Source organism: Ranitomeya variabilis, chromosome 6, assembly GCF_051348905.1.
Source record: "Ranitomeya variabilis isolate aRanVar5 chromosome 6, aRanVar5.hap1, whole genome shotgun sequence".
NCBI lineage: Eukaryota > Metazoa > Chordata > Amphibia > Anura > Dendrobatidae > Ranitomeya > Ranitomeya variabilis.
The window spans coordinates 327,374,376-327,395,196 of record NC_135237.1 but is presented as its reverse complement, the minus strand read 5'-3'; the positions used below and the strand labels follow the sequence as shown (position 1 = coordinate 327,395,196).

At 43.3% G+C, this 20,821-nt stretch overlaps 1 protein-coding gene across 1 annotated transcript in view; it reads left to right on the top strand.

The window, feature by feature from the left end:
* SLC22A23 (solute carrier family 22 member 23) overlaps positions 1-20,821 on the top strand; it is a 130,193-nt gene that overhangs the window by 98,109 nt on the left and 11,263 nt on the right. The window contains exons 4-7 of the mRNA XM_077269799.1: positions 14,351-14,519; positions 14,918-15,045; positions 15,949-16,051; positions 18,749-18,981. Of these exons, the coding sequence (XP_077125914.1) occupies positions 14,351-14,519; positions 14,918-15,045; positions 15,949-16,051; positions 18,749-18,981 (633 nt within the window). The remainder of the gene's footprint in view (positions 1-14,350; positions 14,520-14,917; positions 15,046-15,948; positions 16,052-18,748; positions 18,982-20,821) is intronic.

Genomic DNA, 20,821 nt, shown 5'->3' with positions numbered 1-20,821 from the left:
ACAAACACAGGAAAGAGACCTAGATCCCCATCCACCAGCTAGTGAAAGAGGAAAACGTACAGTTAAACCTACATGGAAAGTCATGGAGAATTTAGAGACTGAAAAATGTGTTGTATATAGTGATGTGTCTTCACTATGGGAGAAAGTGCTGAGTCACATAGACACTGTATCAAGGCCTGCTTCTCATGAGTTACCACTAGAGGGAGTCCTAGAACAATTATGCACAGCATACCAAAGGTATATGGAGAAGACTGACCAATACATTATTCTCCTGAAGAAACTGAATCTGCCAGAGACTTTAAAAGAATTGCAAAGTTTCCAGCAGCTTAATTCTGAAAGGGACTGCACCGTACGTGACATTAAAACCAAGATAGAGGCTAAAATTGCACGGACACCAGATGCATCATCTCGCTCATCCAAATCGTCTAAGCACTCAAAACGCTCATCTAGGTCAAGTTCATCAAAATATTCCACTCTCAGCCAGCAGCTTATAAGGGCACGTGCTAAGGCAGAAACGTCTAAGATACAAGCAACCTTTGCGCAAAGGAGAGCAGAAATGGATGCAGCCACAGCACAAAAGAGAGCAGAAATGGATGCAGCCACAGCACAAAAGAGAGCAGAAATAGAAGCAGCCAGAGCAGAAATGGATGCAGCCACAGCACAAAAGAGAGCAGAAATGGAGGCAGCCACAGCACAAAAGAGAGCAGAAATGGAGGCAGCCACAGCACAAAAGAGAGCAGAAATGGATGCGGATGCAGCACGCAAGGAAGCTCTGGAGAAGGAATGTGAGCACGCAACAGCCATGGCGGAGTTAAGGATCCTGGAGCGAGCTATCAGTGGGAGTCAAAGAGACAGCATCAGTTTGTGTGAAGTGGAGGCGGAGGACCCTATTGAACGCACAAGAGACTACGTGCTAAGCCAAAATGGCGAACAGCAGATCATCACTAACACTCCTGATGGCGTTCATGCTTCTCCAGGACACCAGGATGCCGATCCACTTACAGAACCCTACACTCAAGGTCAGTACAATGCTCCCAAACTTGAACTTCCTTCGTATTCCAGTATGCGCCAAGACCATGCATCTCATCAAACTCCACAGGCTATTATCTACACGCAACCCAATATACCGGCAGGTCATTATACTCTCGACAACCGCACAGTACCAGCTCCGCATGTAGCAGAGACTATACCCACCAAACCGGTTGCTGGACTAAATGCATATGCCACTCCATACTTACCCACATTTCAAGGCCAAGACGTCTCCACTCCTATGTACAACACCGCTCAGCCCACATTCGTGCATCCTAAGTCAGAAAGAACAGACCTGTCCGACTTCGCAAGGTACATGATTCGCCGCGAACTTACTAAAACCGGTCTCACAAGGTTTGACGACCAACCTGAAAATTACAGAGGTTGGAAAAATGCCTTTAGAACCGTAACTAGTGACCTTGGCATCACTGCTGCCGAAGAGCTGGACCTGCTAATCAGATGGCTAGGACCACAATCCACAGAGCGTGTCAAGAGACTCAGGTCTGTACATACCAGTAATCCAATGGCTGGTCTCATGGCTGCATGGGAAAGACTAGAGAAAAACTTTGGCAGTCCAGAAGCCATAGAGGATGCACTGTTCAAGCGTCTACAGAGTTTTCCAAAGATATCAAGCAAAGACAGTTCAAAGTTCCTGGAGCTCAGTGACTTGCTGTTAGAGCTCCATCTGGCCAAGGCAGACACCCACCTACCTGGCCTCAGCTATCTGGACACTGCTCGTGGAGTAAATCCCATTATCTCCAAGCTACCGTACAACGTACAAGAAAAGTGGACTACACTAGGGTCAAAATACAAGAAAGACCATCAAGTGTCATTTCCTCCGTTCTCCTACTTCTGTGAGTTTATAAAAGATGTGGCAGAGCGCAAGAACGACCCAAGCTTTTCCTACCAAGAATCCAGTGGCCCAGCTTCACCTCCTTCTAAATACGTCAGCGCACGCTCGAACGACAGAAACCGCAGGGGTCCAGTGTCAGTGAAGAAGACGGATATTCTTCCCTTACCAACACCAGCCCCAGACAAGAGTAACAAAGGTGAAAAGATAGAGAACCCAAATCGTGAATGTCCCATCCACAAGAAGCCACATCCCTTAAAAAAGTGCATCGGCTTCAGGAAGAAACCGCTCCTAGAACGCAAGGAGCTTCTAAAGAAGTTCGGGGTATGCTACAGATGTTGTGCTTCTACTGAACACCTTGCTAAAGACTGTAAAACTACAATTAAGTGCATGGAGTGTGACAGTGAGGACCACGTACAAGCACTCCACCCATTCCGTCCTGACTCTACACTTACTCCTTCCCCCACCACGAGCCATGGCGGGGAGGACGCAGCTCAAACTGCAAGCCATACCACAATATCTTCTTCATGCACAGAAGTCTGCGGAGAAGACCTCTGGGACAAGTCCTGTGCGAAGATTTGCCTGGTGAACGTATATCCCAACGGTCACCCAGAGAAAGCCGTGAAGGTGTACGTCCTTCTGGATGATCAGAGCAACCGATCACTTGCAAGGTCAGAACTCTTTGATATGTTTAACTTAAAGGGAAATGCCTACCCTTACACCTTAGGTACCTGCAGTGGTGTTACAGAGGTTTATGGGAGAAGGGCCAGTGGTCTTACAGCAACATCTCTCGAGAACACCGTCGAGATACCGTTACCTACACTGGTCGAGTGCAACCAGATTCCATCCAATCGAGAAGAGATCCCAACGCCAGAGGCTGCTCTTCATCACCAACATCTCAAGGGGATAGCAAACAAGATACCAGCCCTCAACAACAGTGCAGATATCCTGATTCTGCTTGGCAGAGACATTCTCCGGCTACACAAGGTGCGTCAGCAAATTAATGGACCACACGATGCACCATTTGCCCAACGCTTAGATCTAGGCTGGGTAATCATAGGCAATGTTTGCATACACAAGATGAAGAGACCTAACAACATCTCCTCTTACAAGACACACATCTTGTCAAATGGTCGCAGCACCCATTTCCAACCATGCCCACATCACTACTGGGTGAAAGAGAAAGTGAGCAACACCAAGTGGCAACAGGAATCCTTCAACAACATGAACACACTCCAGTCCTGGGAAGAAAACCTCGGGTCATCAGTGTTCGATTCCACAAGTAATGACAACAAGTTGGCACCCACAAGGGAAGATAAAGAATTTATAAAGGTTATGGATAAAGAATTTGTTCAAGACGACTCCAACAGTTGGGTAGCTCCTTTACCCTTTCGTTTCCCAAGAGTGAGGTTGCCGAACAACCTGCAGCAAGCAACTGCAAGGTTCTCATCCTTAAAGCGTACCCTAAAGAGGAAACCAGAGATGGAGAAGCATTTCATTGACTTTATGCAGAACATCTTTGACAGAAATCATGCTGAACCTGCGCCACCACTGAGGGAGGGAGAAGAATGTTGGTATCTTCCATCCTTTGGTGTCTATCACCCTCGCAAGCCTAATCAGATCAGAGTGGTGTTTGACTCCAGTGCTCAGTTTGAAGGCCTCTCTCTCAATAACCTGCTCCTAACTGGGCCCAACCTGAACAACAGCCTCCTTGGAGTATTGATCCGCTTCAGACAAGAACCTGTTGCCATAATGGCCGACATTCAGCAGATGTTTCATTGCTTCATTGTGAAAGAAGACAACAGAAACTATCTTAGGTTCCTATGGCACAAGGACAACAACGTCAACAATCAGGTCATAGACTACCGGATGAAGGTCCATGTCTTCGGCAACAGTCCCTCACCTGCTGTGGCGATCTATGGACTGAGACGGACAGCCCAGGAAGGTGAGAGAGAGTACGGTTCCGATGCTCGGCAATTTGTAGAGAAGAACTTCTACGTGGACGATGGGCTCAAGTCCTTGCCCACAAGCGAAGATGCAATTGACCTACTCTCCAGAACACAGGAAATGCTATCCACATCAAACCTCGGACTCCACAAGATTATCTCTAACAGTCAAGAGGTAATGAACGCGTTTCCATCTGAGGACCATGCCTCAAACCTAAAGGACCTCATCTTGGGTTCCGATGTTCCTCCAACACAGCGCAGCCTTGGTCTACTGTGGGATATCAAACGGGACACCTTCACTTTCCAAGTGTCACCCTATGACAAACCCTTTACCAAACGAGGAGTCCTATCTGTCATAAATAGCATCTATGATCCTCTCGGGTTTGTAGCACCCATCACTATTCAAGGCAAGATACTGTTAAGACAGCTTACGGCCGAGAACACGGATTGGGACACCCCGCTCCCAACTCAGAAACAGCAAAGGTGGGAGGCGTGGAAGAAGTCTCTGAAGTTCTTAGAGCAACTCCAAGTCCCACGTTGTTATTCTCCAAGATCACCTTTGACTGCAATCAGAAGAGAAGTTCATATTTTCTCTGACGCATCTACAGAAGCCATAGCCGCAGTAGCTTATCTGATGACCTTAGGAGCTAACAAGGTACACTGTGGTTTCATCCTGGGTAAAGCCAAGTTAACTCCAAAGCCTGCACACTCTGTACCCAGACTCGAGCTTTGCGCTGCGGTATTGGCAGTAGAAATTGCTGAAGTTGTACAAGACGTAATGAACGCGTTTCCATCTGAGGACCACGCCACAAACCTAAAGGACCTCAACTTGGGTTCTGATGTTTCTCCAGCCACACTTCTCACACAGAAGATTGGAGCTGCTACAGTTCCGCCTGGGAACTTCGATAGTAAGGACATTTACAGACGTCAGTGGAGGCAAGTACAACACCTGGCTAACGTGTTTTGGCATCGATGGAAGACCAAATATTTACACTTGCTTCAAAACCGTCACAAATGGCAGACGCCCAGTCCCAATCTCCAAGAAGGAGACCTTGTTCTCTTAAAGGATACAGAGGCTCATCATAATGACTGGCCAATGGGACTTATCACCAAGGTCCTACCCAGTGAGGACGGAAAGACTCGTAAGGTAGAAGTTAAGGTGACAAAAGGGGGCTCTACCCGAACCTTCTTCCGCCCGGTCACTGAACTCGTGTTGCTTCTACGAAAGGAGAACATCACATGAACTGAACATGCTCCTGGACGTTGTTCACGGCGGGGAGCATTCCTCCTCATCCTCCAGTTTATTGAATGTTGACATTTTCCATTGGATTGAACCCTTAACATTCCCATTGGATTCTGGGTTGGTGGAAGAGTTTGCATGTTTGCGGCTTCCCCAATCTGAAGATGGGTTTTATATACTTGAACTTATCTTTCGGTGTGATCTACGGGTCAACAACAACGAGTTGGACTTAAAAATCTTTTATGTTTTATTATTGCATGCACGTTTTTATTATTGCATGCACGTTTTTCTTCCTCTTGTTTTTTCAGGTTCGAACGACTTCGAAGAATTACGGACATCGTGAAATCCAAGGATTTCAGACGGGGAGTGTCATGTCCCACGACTTGGGAAATCATTCAATGTTTGCATTGTTTGTGTTTTATCCTTCTTTCTAGGCAGAAGTTTGCTTTTCCCTGTATTTTGTCCCAACTCTCTCACTGTAGTCCTGTGATGTATGTTTGTTCACGCCCTTATTCTCCATTTTGTCATCATCACCATATCTGTATGCATCCTACTGCATGTACTCTGTTGAATATTCCTTTTTACCTGCTACTTTCATCATAATACAAGAATTTCAGTTAAAGCAATCCTCTTTTCCTGGAGTCTTCTTACATGAGAACGTGGCTGAGTTAAGCTATCTGATAAATCGGTATGAACGTGAGTACAGGTCAATACGGAAGCGCCCAAAAGAATTGGCCTATCCAGGCACCACTGCGTTCTACATACCCATGAGTCAGAATAATCCCAATTTGTGCCCATTATGACTTTTTTCACCAGTTTTCCCCTCTGCAGGCTCTATCTACAATTTACATTTTTTATGACTTGGTGGGTTGAGATCAGCTGTTGTGACGTCTCCCATGCACAAAAACAGAGGGCTTCTGACTGACTTCTTTCTCTGTTTTGCACTTATTCAGAAGTCACCGAAGCAGCAAGGAGATTGATTGTACAATAGTGCTGAGCTGTGTAGCTGTGTATCCAGCTCGGAAAGATGCCTAATTCCTCATTAACTGCAGCACAATTTGCCTGTTTCATATCTGCTCACTCTTTCCTCATTACTCTATGCCATAAAAGAGCTGTAACTTGGCACCTCACTTTTCTGAGTGGATGGTAAGTCTAGGAGGAAGGGAAAAGGAGGTGCAGTGATAAAAAAAAAAAAAAAAAAAAAGTGTTACAAAGTTTTTTGTATTTACCTATATCATTGATTTATGTAGTTTGTTGAAATGACCAGGACTATTTAAAGAGGACCCGCCACTTTCTCAAATTGAGTTAAATACCTTGTAAATATCCATAAACTTCCCTCGTGTCTGCCGCTTTTTTCTGTTTTGTGCTGCATCACTCCATTACTGAGATTTTCACATTAGATGTTTTTGGAGACCAGTATGTGAAATTTCTTCTTGCAGTCAAACTGGGCGTTTTTTCAGTCTTTTCTGGTAGGATGTGCTTGTACTCCTTCCTCTGAAATACTGCCAGTCACAATCCAGCAGCATCTGAGACTGCTAGTTCGGCTGCCGACCTATGATTGTCAGTGTCGGGGACGGGTGAAAGCGCATTTTCCAAGAGAAGACTTTTAATGCCAAGTTGAACGACAAATGGAGATTTCACCTATTGTGCTTCAAAAGCAACAAATCTTTGCAATGGAACAGCACAAAAATGGAGAAAAGCGTGAGTATCACTGGAGCATAGGGATTTTTACAAGGTACCGTATTTAACTATTTTATTGTTTTTTTTCTTTGTTGGATCAAGCGACAGATCATCTATTTAATGTTTTGTTTTTGTTTAGTTTTTGGTTGCTATGGGCAACAAAACAGTTTTTATGTCTTTAGGAGCTTATTTGAATAGTACAAAAAAAAGATATAAGAAAGTATTTCTAATAAGAAATAGCCTTTGCCTTTTAAACTGGGTCTCATTACCGTATATTCTAGTTGAGTTTTGTGACTTTCCTGTGTTATATATGAAATGTTGTTAGTGCTTTTTTCTGTTCCTTTTCTACAGGAATTTACAGGATTTTAAATCAGAAAAAGTCAGCTGTTTTTTGGGAATATATTTGGGGTGTTATTTTTTTTTTTTTTTACTTTTTTTTTCTGCAAAATCCTGTTTTGTATCCTGTTTACATGAACATTTTCCTTAGTTCTGTTGTTTTAGTTTTTAAAACCCATCCAGGAGAAAAGAGAGACTTATAGGGAATCTGTCAGCAGATTTGCTACTTCATCTGAGAGCAGCATGATGTAGAGAAAGGGACACTGATTCTAACGATGTGTCACTTAGGTTACTGGATGCAGCCGTTCTGACACAATCAGAGCTTTTATATTTAGCAATGCAACTCACCCTCACCTCAGCTCTCTATGTACATTGTCTATTGACAGTGAGCTGCTTATCACAGAAGGGGTGGAGTCTGACCAGGAGGCAAGTTCTCCTGTAGGCCGGACAATGATAATCACAAGGTGATAAAACCTTCAGTGTCAGTAAACAATACAGCTGGGCATGTGACACATTGTTGAATTTTGTGTTGTAACCCCTATCTCGTGCTGTCCTCTGATAACATGGCAAAATCCAGCTGACAGATTCCCTTTAGTAAAATATGCATGTTACTGAGCAGGCATGGTTAGATCTGTTATCTTCATTTCTGGTCCTGTAGGAACCCTGTTCCTTCCATAGGGTTGCTGTTAATGTTGCGGTCATCCTGTAGACATTGCTTGAGAGAGCCTACATGGTGGGATTAGAGTGTCACAAGTCCGTGCTCCCTACTTACCTACCCCAAGTATTCTGCATTGTAGAAGTGGTTTGGGTAATAGTTTTTTTGTTTTCTGTGTTCAATTCTACATCCATAAATCCCAACAGATGCTGATTTAGTAAATGTTCCAGAATCTCAGATAGGTAATATGATGAATCAGAAATAAGTTCCCAAATGTTGGTGTCTGTAGACCTGATTAGCCTGCGGAAAGTGACAGTGTATGAGACGGCCTGTGGATCTGAGACGGCCTGTGGATCTGAGCCCACTGACTCACGTACTCATGCACTAATGACTTTACAATGCGGGATCTGTATTTATCTTGGGAATGGAGCAGGTGCCTGGTGCAGACACGAGCAGGGAAGAAGCTTTTCTTGGTACAAGATGATAGAACACAGCAAGACTTGTTTAACAGGACATTCTCCATTTCCTCAGATGAACCTTCAAATTGTCTTGGAAATGCTTAACACATTTCTAATGAGCTGATATAAAGCCGGGCTGTGCCAACTGCGCTGACACGGTCGGCATCCACACATTTCTTCTACAAACTGCATTTTCTATCACTTTTTATCACATATATGATTATTAAATATAGGCATGAGTAACCTTGCTTTAGCTCCGTTGCGATTGTGTGATGTTAAAATGACACCAATGATTTCGCTTCTAAACCTCCAGATTTCAAAGTTGTTGTTTTTTTTTTTTCTAGTTCGGTTTTATTTATTTTGTTCTTTTTTTTACATTTGATTTCACAGTTATCTTGCAAGTACCGGTATCTTTAGCATCAATTTTCTAATTTACCATAAATGAATGAATGTCCTTTGTCCTCCCTGATCCTTTCAACAGGCAATGTGTTGACACTAATTGGCACTTAATCACACAATTAATTAAATCTTCATTTACTTAGCACATTAGCAAAATCCATACTGGTGCTTCACTCTGCCAAAGCACTTTTTTTTTTTTTTTTTTTTTTCAGTACATGCTAGTTGGGGAAGAGCAAAAAAGTAAAATCATATATACATATACCGTAATTATACACATTTGCCAGTCTAAGCTTGTTGTACCAGGTCAGTGAGCTATTTGCAAGTGAAATCCTCATTTTGTTGACTATTCATATGCCTCATATTTGTCTAATGTACGAAGCCCACTACATTTTGATCTATATCTGATCTTGTCCAGTCATTACTTTTAGTCAAGATGAATAGCCTTCAGCCGATTATTTCGTTTAAAGGGAATCTGTCACCAGTTTTATGCTGCCTTACAAGTCAATACGGTAAAGGACATGGTAATGTCTGTATCGTTAGCATGAGTCAGGATAATTGATGGCCCTGGGACACTATTATTGTTCAATACAGTGAAGGATTTGTGTAGGACTGATTTTCCAGAAAGCAAATTTACTGATCATGAAGATCTGCCATACCCATTAAATGGCTGTTGGCCGGTCGTTTAGCCAGAAGCCATTGGGTCCCGCTCACTCATACTCAGGAGCGCTCGCTCAGCCGAACACTCCTGCGTTCTCTATAAGAGTGCCTTCGCCAGGCAGTCTCCAGGAGACCATATGATTTGTAGTCCGAAATCAGTCATGCCAGCTCGATATATTTTCCATGACAATATATTGTCTAGGACTCCCATACTCCTTATTCAGTCAATATCAGCAGGTTTGGCCGACATTAGTATGTGTATCGGGGTTGGCTTAAGACTGTGCTTTCAGGATTGTAAAATATCAGTGCTTAGGTAAGGATGAGGCCAGTGATTAACCACCTACATAACAGAATTAAAATCTTATTTGAATCAAGTCATTAATTATTTTATAACATTACCCATCTTCAGGCCAATTTTATATATGACGGAAAAGCCCTTTAAAGCCAATTTCACACTTCTTTTAAGGTAAAATAAAGAAGTGGGCTCAGTGGGATAGTTTGTCAGGGTTAACATACCCTAGGATTAAAAAGGCTCATCTTATAGTATTGTGCAATGATATCCTAGTGTTGTGCCTATCAGGTAGATTCGGTGCAGCCTGATGCCCCAGTCTTGATCCAATAAGTTGTTGGGAAAGTGAAGATTTTAGGGTGTAAATAATCAAGGGTAGCAGATTAAGGAGTGCAATCAGATAAACAAGTAGCTTTCATTTACTGACTTAGATACAGCATAATTCAAAGCTGTTTTACTTAAAGGGAACCTGTCACCCCCAAAATCGAAGGTGAGCTAAGCCCAGCAGCATCAGGGGCTTATCTACAGCATTCTGTAATGCTGTAGATAAGCCCCCGATGTATCCTAAAAGATGAGAAAAAGAGGTTATATTATACTCACCCAGGGGCGGTCCCCGCTGCGGTCCGGTCCGATGGGTGTCGTGGTCCAGTCCGGGGCCTCCTATTTTCATCAGATGACGTCCTCTTCTTGTCTTCACGCTCCGGCGCAGGTGTACGTTGTCTTCCCTGTTGAGGGCAGAGCAAAGTACTGCAGTGCGCAGGCGCCGGGCCTCTCTGACCTTTCCCCGCACCTGAGCACTGCAGTACTTTGCTCTGCCCTCAACAGGGCAGACAAAGTACACCTGTGCCGGAGCCGCAGCGTGAAGACAAGAAGAGGACGTCATCGTAAGAAGATGGGAGGCCCCGGTCCGGACCGTGACGCCCATCGTACCGGGACCGCCCCTGGGTGAGTATAATCTAACCTCTTTTTCTCATCTTTTAGGATACATCGGGGGCATATCTACAGCATTCCAGAATGCTGTAGATAAGCCCCTGATGCTGGTGGGCTTAGCTAACCTTTGATTTTGGGGGTGACAGGTTCCCTTTAAGTACAGAGAAACCTTTTATCTGTACTAGAGAACGTTCCACCATAGCAAATTATCGCGCAATGCAGAGTTGCTCAAACATTTTGCAACTTCTGGCATTTTCACAACTGTTTAGGGCAATTGTATAAAAATGGCTGGAGCTGGGGAAGAGCAGGGCTATGCCCACTTCTAAATTTCATGGAAAGTGGCCGCATTTCTGGCAAGGCGCTTCATATCACTGATAAGATGTACCAAATTCATTAAGGGCGTGCACCTCTTATTGAATTTGGCGCATCTTATTCCTGCACGCCTGTCAAACGAAACGCCAGTGTTAATGAGTCGGGGCCATAACATTGGATTATTTGCACCTTTAAAATGTCCATCAACTTTGATTCGTCAAACAACTAATAGGTTTCACACGTTCTAGATTCATGGTTCAAATATGGACCGTGAGATGTCCAGATCGGCTGTGGGTCTCCTGCCCCGAACTCAACCATCTCATATATATCACTGAAGCTGTTGAGTACCAGTAAGGAGACCATAGCCAGTCCAGCCATTCCATTCTATGCTCAGACCGTGAATGTCAAGCGCGTGAAAAATCCTACAGCTTTACTGCCTATTTTTGTGGAAGCTTGTGAACCTTCCCAAGCATGGTGGCTATATTGTACCCATTTATTGCTTTCCTAGAACATGCACAGAGCTCCCAACTTCTATATGGGCTGTAAAATAGCAGACGCGTTTACTTAGTGTTTCCCTTCTTTTTGCAGTGAATATGTTCAGAGAACAAACTTCATGGATTCCGTTTGCTGTTGCTGACATAATGGCCACACTGCCATACAAAAGTGATGTAGCCATTTTTAATTCAGAGTTGCATTGTCAACCTAAAGAAGCACTCCTCCCATCAAAAATGTTCTCCTCTTAATATAGTGCAGTGATCATCTTATAAAGCACTGTGTACTTACAATTGCTCATTTTGCCTTACTACCCAGATAATTCTTATTTTTTCCATAAGGTCTATATCATGTGAATAAAGACTGGGTAGCTGAATGCTTCTAAGCTCTATTTAGAAACAGGAGGTCAATTTTGTCTGCACATGTCATGAATCACTGCAAAAGTCTATGATGGGGGTAGGAGCGGAGCAGCTGGGTCAGGAGTAGGGGAGGAGTGATTTCTGCAGGGACAAGAGACATCCTGTTACTACATAGAGCAGAGAAAAGAAGAATTATCTGGGTAGAAAGGCAAAATGAGCAATTGTAAGTACATAGTGCTATATAATATGATGACTGCAATATATCAAGAGGATAAAAACTTTCATGGGAATAGTGCTTCTTTAAAGCTTTATGACTGGTGAATGATTTTTCCCTCTTAGAATGAGCCGGTAATGTGCTGTCTAGCATTGGAGTAATAAGACAGAAATTAACTGATGCTGCTTCCTTTTATCTAAACGTGAATCAATTTTAATGTGAAAGATTGGAATGTTCTGATCGGAGTCTTAAGGTACCTTCACACTGAACGATATCGCTAGCGATCTGTGACGTTGCAGCGTCCTGGCTAGCGATATCGTTGAGTTTGACACGCAGCAGCGATCAGGATCCTGCTGTGCCATCGTTGGTCGGAGCAGAAAGTCCAGAACTTTATTTTGTCGCTGGACTCCCGCAGACATCGCTGAATCGGTGTGTGTGACGCCGATTCCGCGATGTCTTCACTGGTAACCAGGGTAAACATCGGGTTACTAAGCGCAGGGCCGTGCTTAGTAACCCGATGTTTACCCTGGTTACCAGTGTAAATGTAAAAAAAACAAAACACTACATACTTACATTCCGGTGTCTGTCCCCCGGCGCTGTGCTTTCCTGCACTGTCAGCGCCGGCCAGCCGTAAAGCAGATTACAGCGGTGACGTCACCGCTCTGCTTTCCGGCCGGCGCTCACAGTCAGTGCAGAGAAGCACAGCGCCGGGGGACAGACACCGGAATGTAAGTATGTAGTGTTTGTGTTTTTTTACATGAGCACTGGTAACCAGGGTAAACATCGGGTTACTAATCGCGGCCCTGCGCTTAGTAACCTGATGTTTACCCTGGTTACCCGGGGACCGGCATCGTTGGTCTCTGGAGAGCTGTCTGTGTGACAGCTCTCCAGCGACCACACAACAACGAAACAGCGACGCTGCAGCGATCGGCATCGTTGTCTATATCGCTGCAGCGTCGCTAAATGTGACGGTACCTTTAGTTGCTTCGCTCCACGTTCCTATAAAGATTACGAGATTTCATGTCATTCTTTATGTTCCATTTTCTCAATAGTGACATTTATGTAGGAACTAATATAAATTATCTTAATGCAGAGGATAAGTCAGAAGGATTCCTGGGGGATGCTCTCTACAAATCTCCTGTACATCATCACAGGTGATCGTCAGTACATAGAAAGGATTGGACCATGTCTATTTTGGGCTCAAAATAATCCCAGATCAGGTTACAACAGCCAGAATCTGAAGTATTGCCTACCCTGGGTAGTTCTCGTCCATTTTCAATCCTGTAGGGAAAAGACATTAAAATGGGGATCCTAATATCTCGTCAGAATCTATTGGAATTGTTTCATCTCACAATTAGAGGTAAAATTGTATTAAGTGTCTTCCTAATTAGCAAGCATTTGATTTTCATTAAGCGTTCATTAGTGCTACCCACTGTATGTTTACACTGCAACACAATTTTGAAGGATGTTGATGAGATTTTCCAAAAGCTTTTAATTGAGTGGAGTGCAACTTGGGTGTTCAGGCATGGCAGTAATATCCTCATTTAAGGGATATTACTCTCTAGTAGTATGTGATGGGGACTACTGTGTCAGAAGCTATGACTACATATCAGGTATGTTTCATATTGTATAGATCGTCTCTTGTAAATGAAGCATGTTGTCCTCACAGAGTCCAGAATTCTGTCATCTGGAATCAATAGAAGATGCGTAATGAATTGACAATCGATCTTTTGGGGTTGTTTTTCTCAACCTGGTTTCATTTAATGATGCCTGGAATTTATTAAAAAGAAAAAAAAAGTACAGCAATGAAACCTGAAGGTGTGTTGCCGTTGGGGAACATTATGGCTCTTTGATCTTCCATAGACGTTTGTGACAACTAGGTATATATTGCACTTTGGTGGTAAGTCAGTTACTCCTATGAATTTCTCCTATGGTGCCTTAATAGGATCCTTGCAAGTGACCTCCTATGGAGGCCTGATTTCTAGGTAACTGAAAGAAACTTGGGCTAACGCTGAACTAAGTGTTACGGCAGCTAAACCTCCGACTCCTCAATTTCCCTGACTTCCGACTCCCCAGCACGGCCCCATTACTGAGCATGGACATAAAGAGCAGCACAGCTAACTCTACTTTGACAGCATTGCAGAAATAGGGCATCGTCATAAGGTAGATGCCCATCTATCATATATTTGACACACCCTGTAGAAGATGGGAATAACCCTTGAATTGGTTATACTACATTACTATTGTCAATTACGGTAGTTTCTAATTGCATTAAAATAACTTTTTAATGCAATTAAAACCAGATTAAGATAACGTTTTATGTCCTCAGGCAGCTCTTGTAATACAAGGCTTGTTCTGTTGGAAACATTAATAGATGGAGAAAAAAGTGACTATATTACCCATATTTTCCAGGAGTACTAATCATATTAATGCTGATCATACTTGTATACACAAATGGTAAGTCTCTGTAAAGAAAACTCTGATAGACCCGTTTTCTCTTTCAGGGATAGAACTTTGCCCTCCGGGATACAGATTCATGATTACAATGGTGGCCAGTTTCATTGGAATGGCAGGACAATTTCTTCTGCCAGGGTTGGCAGCTCTCTGTAGAGACTGGCAGATCCTCCAGGCTGTCATAATCTGCCCTTTTATTCTGATGCTTTCCTACTGGTAGTAAGTATATACATCCTGTATATGAGTTGGGCATGGGAGATACACAAACTTTAAGGCTGCATACACGTCACTGCTTTTCATTCCTTTTTTTTCCCTTTTTTTTTTCTTTCCTTTTTTTTATTTGTATAATTTACAATCACAAAATGAGAAGGGATTAAAAATAAGACCTTTCTAAGTATCGGGTTATTCCCTATAACACTGCACTGGACTCTATGCGTCCCTTTATACCATGGCTTATTTCGCCCACAAGTGCTAAATATCCCAAAGCAACTCCATGTCTAAAGTTACAATCAAAGTGAGTCTGGTGCAACTTTTTGTAGTACTGGTCAGCTTTGTTTTATGTATATGTATATACAAGCTTATAAAATGTGCCGTCTATGGTTGTCATTTGCCTACAGCATCTTTCCCGAATCTTTGAGGTGGTTAATGGCCACAATGCAGTTTGATGCTTCCAAGAAGCAAATTCTTCAGACTATTCACAAGAACAGAGTGAACACAGAAAGCGACAACAAAGGAGTAATGCCAGGTAAGAATTGTGCACCTCCAATGCAATGCGTAACGCTGCCTGCCACCGATATATTTTTTTATTTAAATAATTTTCGATTATTGCTTATCAGGCAGTTTTATTTTATTGTAAGTGACCCTCTGCCTAGGGGGACACCTTGACCATCCCTTCTAAAGGGGTGACAGCTCCTTCTGTCAGCACATAACATGGTCACACAAAACCCGTTCATACCAATAATAAAAAGACAATTCAAATTGTTGGAATAAAATGGCCGTGAAGCTTATTTTGGGTTACACTAAGACTCAATAATATAATAAATCAATAAATTACTTGGATAAAATTGTCCAAACACCAATAAACCAACCCACCCATAGAATGGGCGATTTTCCCACAAATAAACCATCACGACAGTAGGAATAATAAATAAAGGGAAAGAGGGTGGGATCTTCTATTTTTCATATATCCAGCGGAATGGGTAAAGAACCACCAAGCAGAGCTTTTTAAAAAGACCGCCAAAATAATATTCCACCAATAGCAAACCGTTAAAAAGGCGCCAATATAGCCAGTCAGAACCGGTTTGAACTGCTCCTGAGGTAATCAGAGCTGACTCGCTGACCTTTGTTTGACCTTTCATAAACAAAAACAGCTGAAGTAAAAACCCATAGAATAACATGAAGGCTATTCAGGGTTTATGTAGCCATGAGACCCCCACCTTATTTTCTAACATATTTGGGTGGGGGGCTAGCATTCTTCAAGCAGTTGTACCTCAAGTTCTCCCAAAGAGGCAAAGAACAAGAACACAGTGCTTGTAGCATGGGCGGACGATTGTGGAACGATCTGCCGTGAGGATTTCCAGAACAGAGCCAGGTCTTGGATATTAGGAAGGATATATGAATATTAGATTAATTTGTGTCTACTTTACAGAATTGGAAAGGGAGCTCGCAAGGAGACCTAAGAAAGTTTGTATTGTGAAAGTCGTGGGAACCAGGAACCTGTGGAAGAATATACTCGTCCTTTGTGTTAATTCGTAAGTCGACCTATAATGTGTAGCGTTACCACGATGCCCCAATGTTTGTGAATGCTGCATCCTCATATGTTGTGTGTTTTGTGGCGGATACACCAAAGAACCGAAGAGCTGTACAATCTATGATGAAGAGTAGAGATGAGTGAATATTTCAATATTCAGATTACGATTGCCGTATTTTCAATATTCACCTACTATCGCCGAACACCATTGGAGTCAGTGGGAATACAGATGAGCGAATATGTTCAGACACAATCGTCAAACATAAATTCGGCACCGATAAGGTACAAATGTGGCAAATTCGGAATCTGCAATCGTTTTCCTAACAAACTCTCTCATATCTACTAATGAGTGCAGGAGGGGATCCTGTAATTCTATTGAAATAAAGATAATGTGGCCAATCCCTATAAATGACCGCTGGAGATACATCCAGATGAAGCAATTTTATGACCCTGCTAGACAGAACATTGCCGGTGAGGTTCCGCACAGTTACCAGCCAATTGGTCCGCCTCATGACCACAGACATGTTCAGCAGGAGAACTGTAAGCATCCATGAAGTGGTTGGCCAGTGCAGAAAAATGATTTTTCAGACTCACTGGATCACAGTTCCTGTTTTTGCACTTGCACAGAAGAAGCTGAATAGTCAGGCACAAAACAACATCTGAACAAAGTTATTGCCACATCTCGTACCATTCCTTTTATTTGAGACCTCAGTGTAAGAGCAAGAAATAAGGCATCACTAGTAAAATTAACGCACACAGTGTGTCTGACGTGGTTGTATCTTCCACATTCCCTACTACACCATAATCACACAAGTAAGAGTTCAATCGGCATCTTCACAAATGGTTTCCTAGAGTCCCAACATGTATACAGTGGGGAAATAAGTATTTGATACACTGCTGATTTTGCAAGTTTTCCCACCTACAAAACAGAGAGAGGTCTGTAATTTTACAGGTCTTGCTTGGAGCCCCAGAAAGAAGATGATTGACAGTCATCTTGTGTTTCTTCCATTTTCTAATAATTCTAATAAACAGTTGTTGCCTTCTCACCAAGCTGCTTGCCTATTGTCCTGTAGCCAATCCCAGCCTTGTGCAGGTCTACAATTTTGTCCCTGGTTTCCTTAGCTCTTTGGTCTTGGCCATGGTGGAGAGGTTGGAGTGTGATTGATTGTGTGGACTGGTGTCTTTTATACAGGTAACGAGTTCAGAGAGGTGCAATAAATACAGGTAATGAGGGCAGAGTAGGAGGCTTCTTAAAGAAAAAGTAACAGATCTGTGACAGCCAGAATTTTCCCCACTGTACATAGAACTACTCTGGTAACTGCTAGCCCTACAAGCATGGTAACAAACAGATGGAGTGTAGGCCGCTGTAGATGTCGTAATGATCCCCAATAACAGCGTTTTTTTTTAAACTACATGTAGCATCTAAACTCGGCTACATCTTCTAATGTATCTTGCATTCTAAGAAATACAGTACATCCTTTTGGGTACAAACATTGTTTAACATACTATTATTTTAGCAGTATTTTTTTTTCTTACTTTTTATGTACTGCATATCACAAGTAATCCTCACTTTGTCATTTGGTGTAACATATAAAATAACATTGTATTATATTGCATTTCATACTTTTTTACTTTGTATTGACCAATCAAAAGTACATCCAAATTTTTCTACGGAAAGTCTGTCAAGTATATAATTACAAATGGGGGAAAAAAAACCTCTAAATGGGTTGTCTCCAATTTTCAGTTGATAGTCTAGCAAAGGCCATCAATGTAAAATCATTGGGACTCCCACCTAGTTACACTCATGTAGATATTTGTCTTGGTTAAAATGAATCTGTCAGCAGGTTTTTGCTACCTCATCTGTGAGCAGTGTAATGTAGGAAAAGAGACCCTTAATCCAACGATGTATCACTTAGATTACTGAGTGCAGCAGTTGTGACACAGAGCTCTGTATGTACATATATAGTCTATTGACCGTGAGCTGCTTATCGAGGCAGAGTCAGACCAGGAGTCAAGCGAACAGCTAGTCACAGCAATGATGATGTCCTTGTGATAAAACCTTCACTGTAAGTAAACGGCACACAGCTTGATAACTGACACATCGCTGAATTCTGTGTTTCAAACCCCCCAATCTCATGGTATCCTCAGATTACATAGCAAGAACCTGCTGACAGTCCCTTTAAAGATTGGGAAACTCTAGTATTCTGCATATCCACAGGTAAGTAGTACAGAAATAAAACCTTGCACTCTTCTGAGCCAAGTAGGCCTCCCTCACCAGCTCTGACTTTTTAGAAGAAATGTGCAGTGGAGCGCGTGGTGTGATCCTAGTTGGCCAGTTAGGGCCCCTTTCCACTTGCGAGATATATATCCGTGTCTCGCATGTGAAAACCAAGCTCTGGCACGGGCACTCCAGAGCGGAGCGTGCGGCCGCATATGAACACATGGAGCTGCACGCTCCGCTCCAAAGTGCCGGCGCCACAGCTTGGTTTCCACATGCGAGACACGGACATTTATCTCGCAAGTGGAAAGGGGCCCTTAGCTGTCTTTCTTGAGGGCCTTTTATTGTTCTTGTCACTGGTGTACCACATAAAAGGAGAATGGTTATAATATGATGGTCTATAATATCTTAGTAATGTGTTGACTTTTCTGAGATGCCGACATGATTTTTTTCATTGTGTCCTTGTGTAACCATTTCCAGGTTGACCGGATATGGGATACACCACTGTTTTGCTAAAAGTCTGATGGACCCTGAAGTCAATATGAACATCATGCACAACTTCTATGCCAACTACTTTGCCATGGCAGGAATTACATTAGCATCCTGTCTGGCAATGTGTCCTGTTGTCGGATTTTTGGGACGGAGGGGAGGGTTGCTCCTGTTCATGATACTAACAGCTTTGGCATCACTTCTTCAGCTTGGTCTTCTGAATTGTAAGTAGTTATTTATGTGACCGTATCATCTGCTTTATTAGTGTACTAGTCGTGACTGACTTCGGCTCTCTCATAGAGAACACAGGAGCACTCTCCAAGAGAGCACTCATTGTATGGGATAGATGGTCAACATCACTACTGGCCAAACCATAATTTGGCCAACAGCCATCTGATGTGAATGGAGGAACTTACCGTATATACTCGAGTATAAGCCGACCCGAGTATAAGCCGACCCCCCTAATTTTGCCACAAAAAACTGGGAAAACTTATTGACTCGAGTATAAGCCTAGGGTGGAAAATGCAGCAGCTACCGGTGAATTTCAAAATTAAAAATAGATGCTCCATACCGTTCATTATGGCCCCATAGATGCTCGACATAAAGCTGTGCCACATATAATGCTCTGCACCGTTCATTATGGCCCCATAGATGCTCCACATAAAGCTGTGCCATATACAATGCTCTGCACCGTTCATTATGGCCCCATAGATGCTCCACATAAAGCTGTGCCATATATAATGCTCTGCACAGTTCATTATGGCCCCATAGATGCTCCATAGAAAGCTGTGCCATATACAATGCTCTGCACCTTTGATTATGGCCCCATAGATGCTCCATAGAAAGCTGTGCCATATACAATGCTCTGCACCTTTGATTATGGCCCCATAGATAGCTGTGCCATATACAATGCTCTGCACCTTTGATTATGGCCCCATAGATAGCTGTGCCATATACAATGCTCTGCATCTTTGATTATGGCCCCATAGATAGCTGTGCCATATACAATGCTCTGCACCTTTGATTATGGCCCCATAGATAGCTGTGCCATATATAATGCTCTGCACCTTTGACCTTTGATTATGGCCCCATAGATGCTCCACATAAAGCTGTGCCTTATATATAGTGCTCTGCACCGTTGCCCCATAGATGCTCCACATAAAGCTGTGCCTTATATATAGTGCTCTGCACCGTTGCCCTATAGATGCTCCACATAAATCTGTGCCATTGCTGCTGCTGCTGCTGCAATAAAAAAAACAAAACACATACTCACCTCTCTTGCTTGCAGCTCCTCAGCGTCCCGTCCCGGCGTCTCTCCGCACTGACTGATCAGGCAGAGGGCGACGCGCACACTATATGCGTCATCGCGCCCTCTGACCTGAACAGTCAGAACAAGAGGACTCTAAGACAGAGCGGCGCCCGGTGGGTGGAACGAGGGAAGGTAAATATGTAATACTTACCTGCTACCGGCGTCCCGCTCCTTCCCCCGGACAGCTGGTCTTCGGTGCCGCAGCTCTTCCCCTGTTCAGCGGTCACCGGCACCGCTGATTAGAGAATTGAATTATGCGGCTCCGCCCCTATGGGAGGTGGAGCAGCCTATTCATTTCTCTAATGAGCGGTCCCATGTGACCGCTGAACAGGGGAAGAGCTGCGGCACCGAAGACCGTGGGACGGGCAGGGGGAGCGCCAGGAGCCCCGGAAGTAGGTAAGTATGCCTCAGCGCCCTCTCCCCCTCACCCGCCGACCGTGACTCGAGTATAAGCCGAGGGGGCACTTTCAGCCCAAAAATTTGGGCTGAAAATCTCGGCTTATACTCGAGTATATACGGTAAGTCTTATTCCACAGGTGGCATTGAAAGATTCATATAGCATGATAGGTGTCCTCATATGCCAAGTTTAAAGAATTTGCATTGGGCCAAGCAGCTAATAGTAGCATTTTTGTCTGATAAAAATCATTGTACCTCTGTGCATTTGCACACTACACAAAAGAAACCTTAAAGGGATTTCTCAATAACAAACCACACTTTTAATCAATAAATCTTGGAATAATAAGTTCCACAATAGG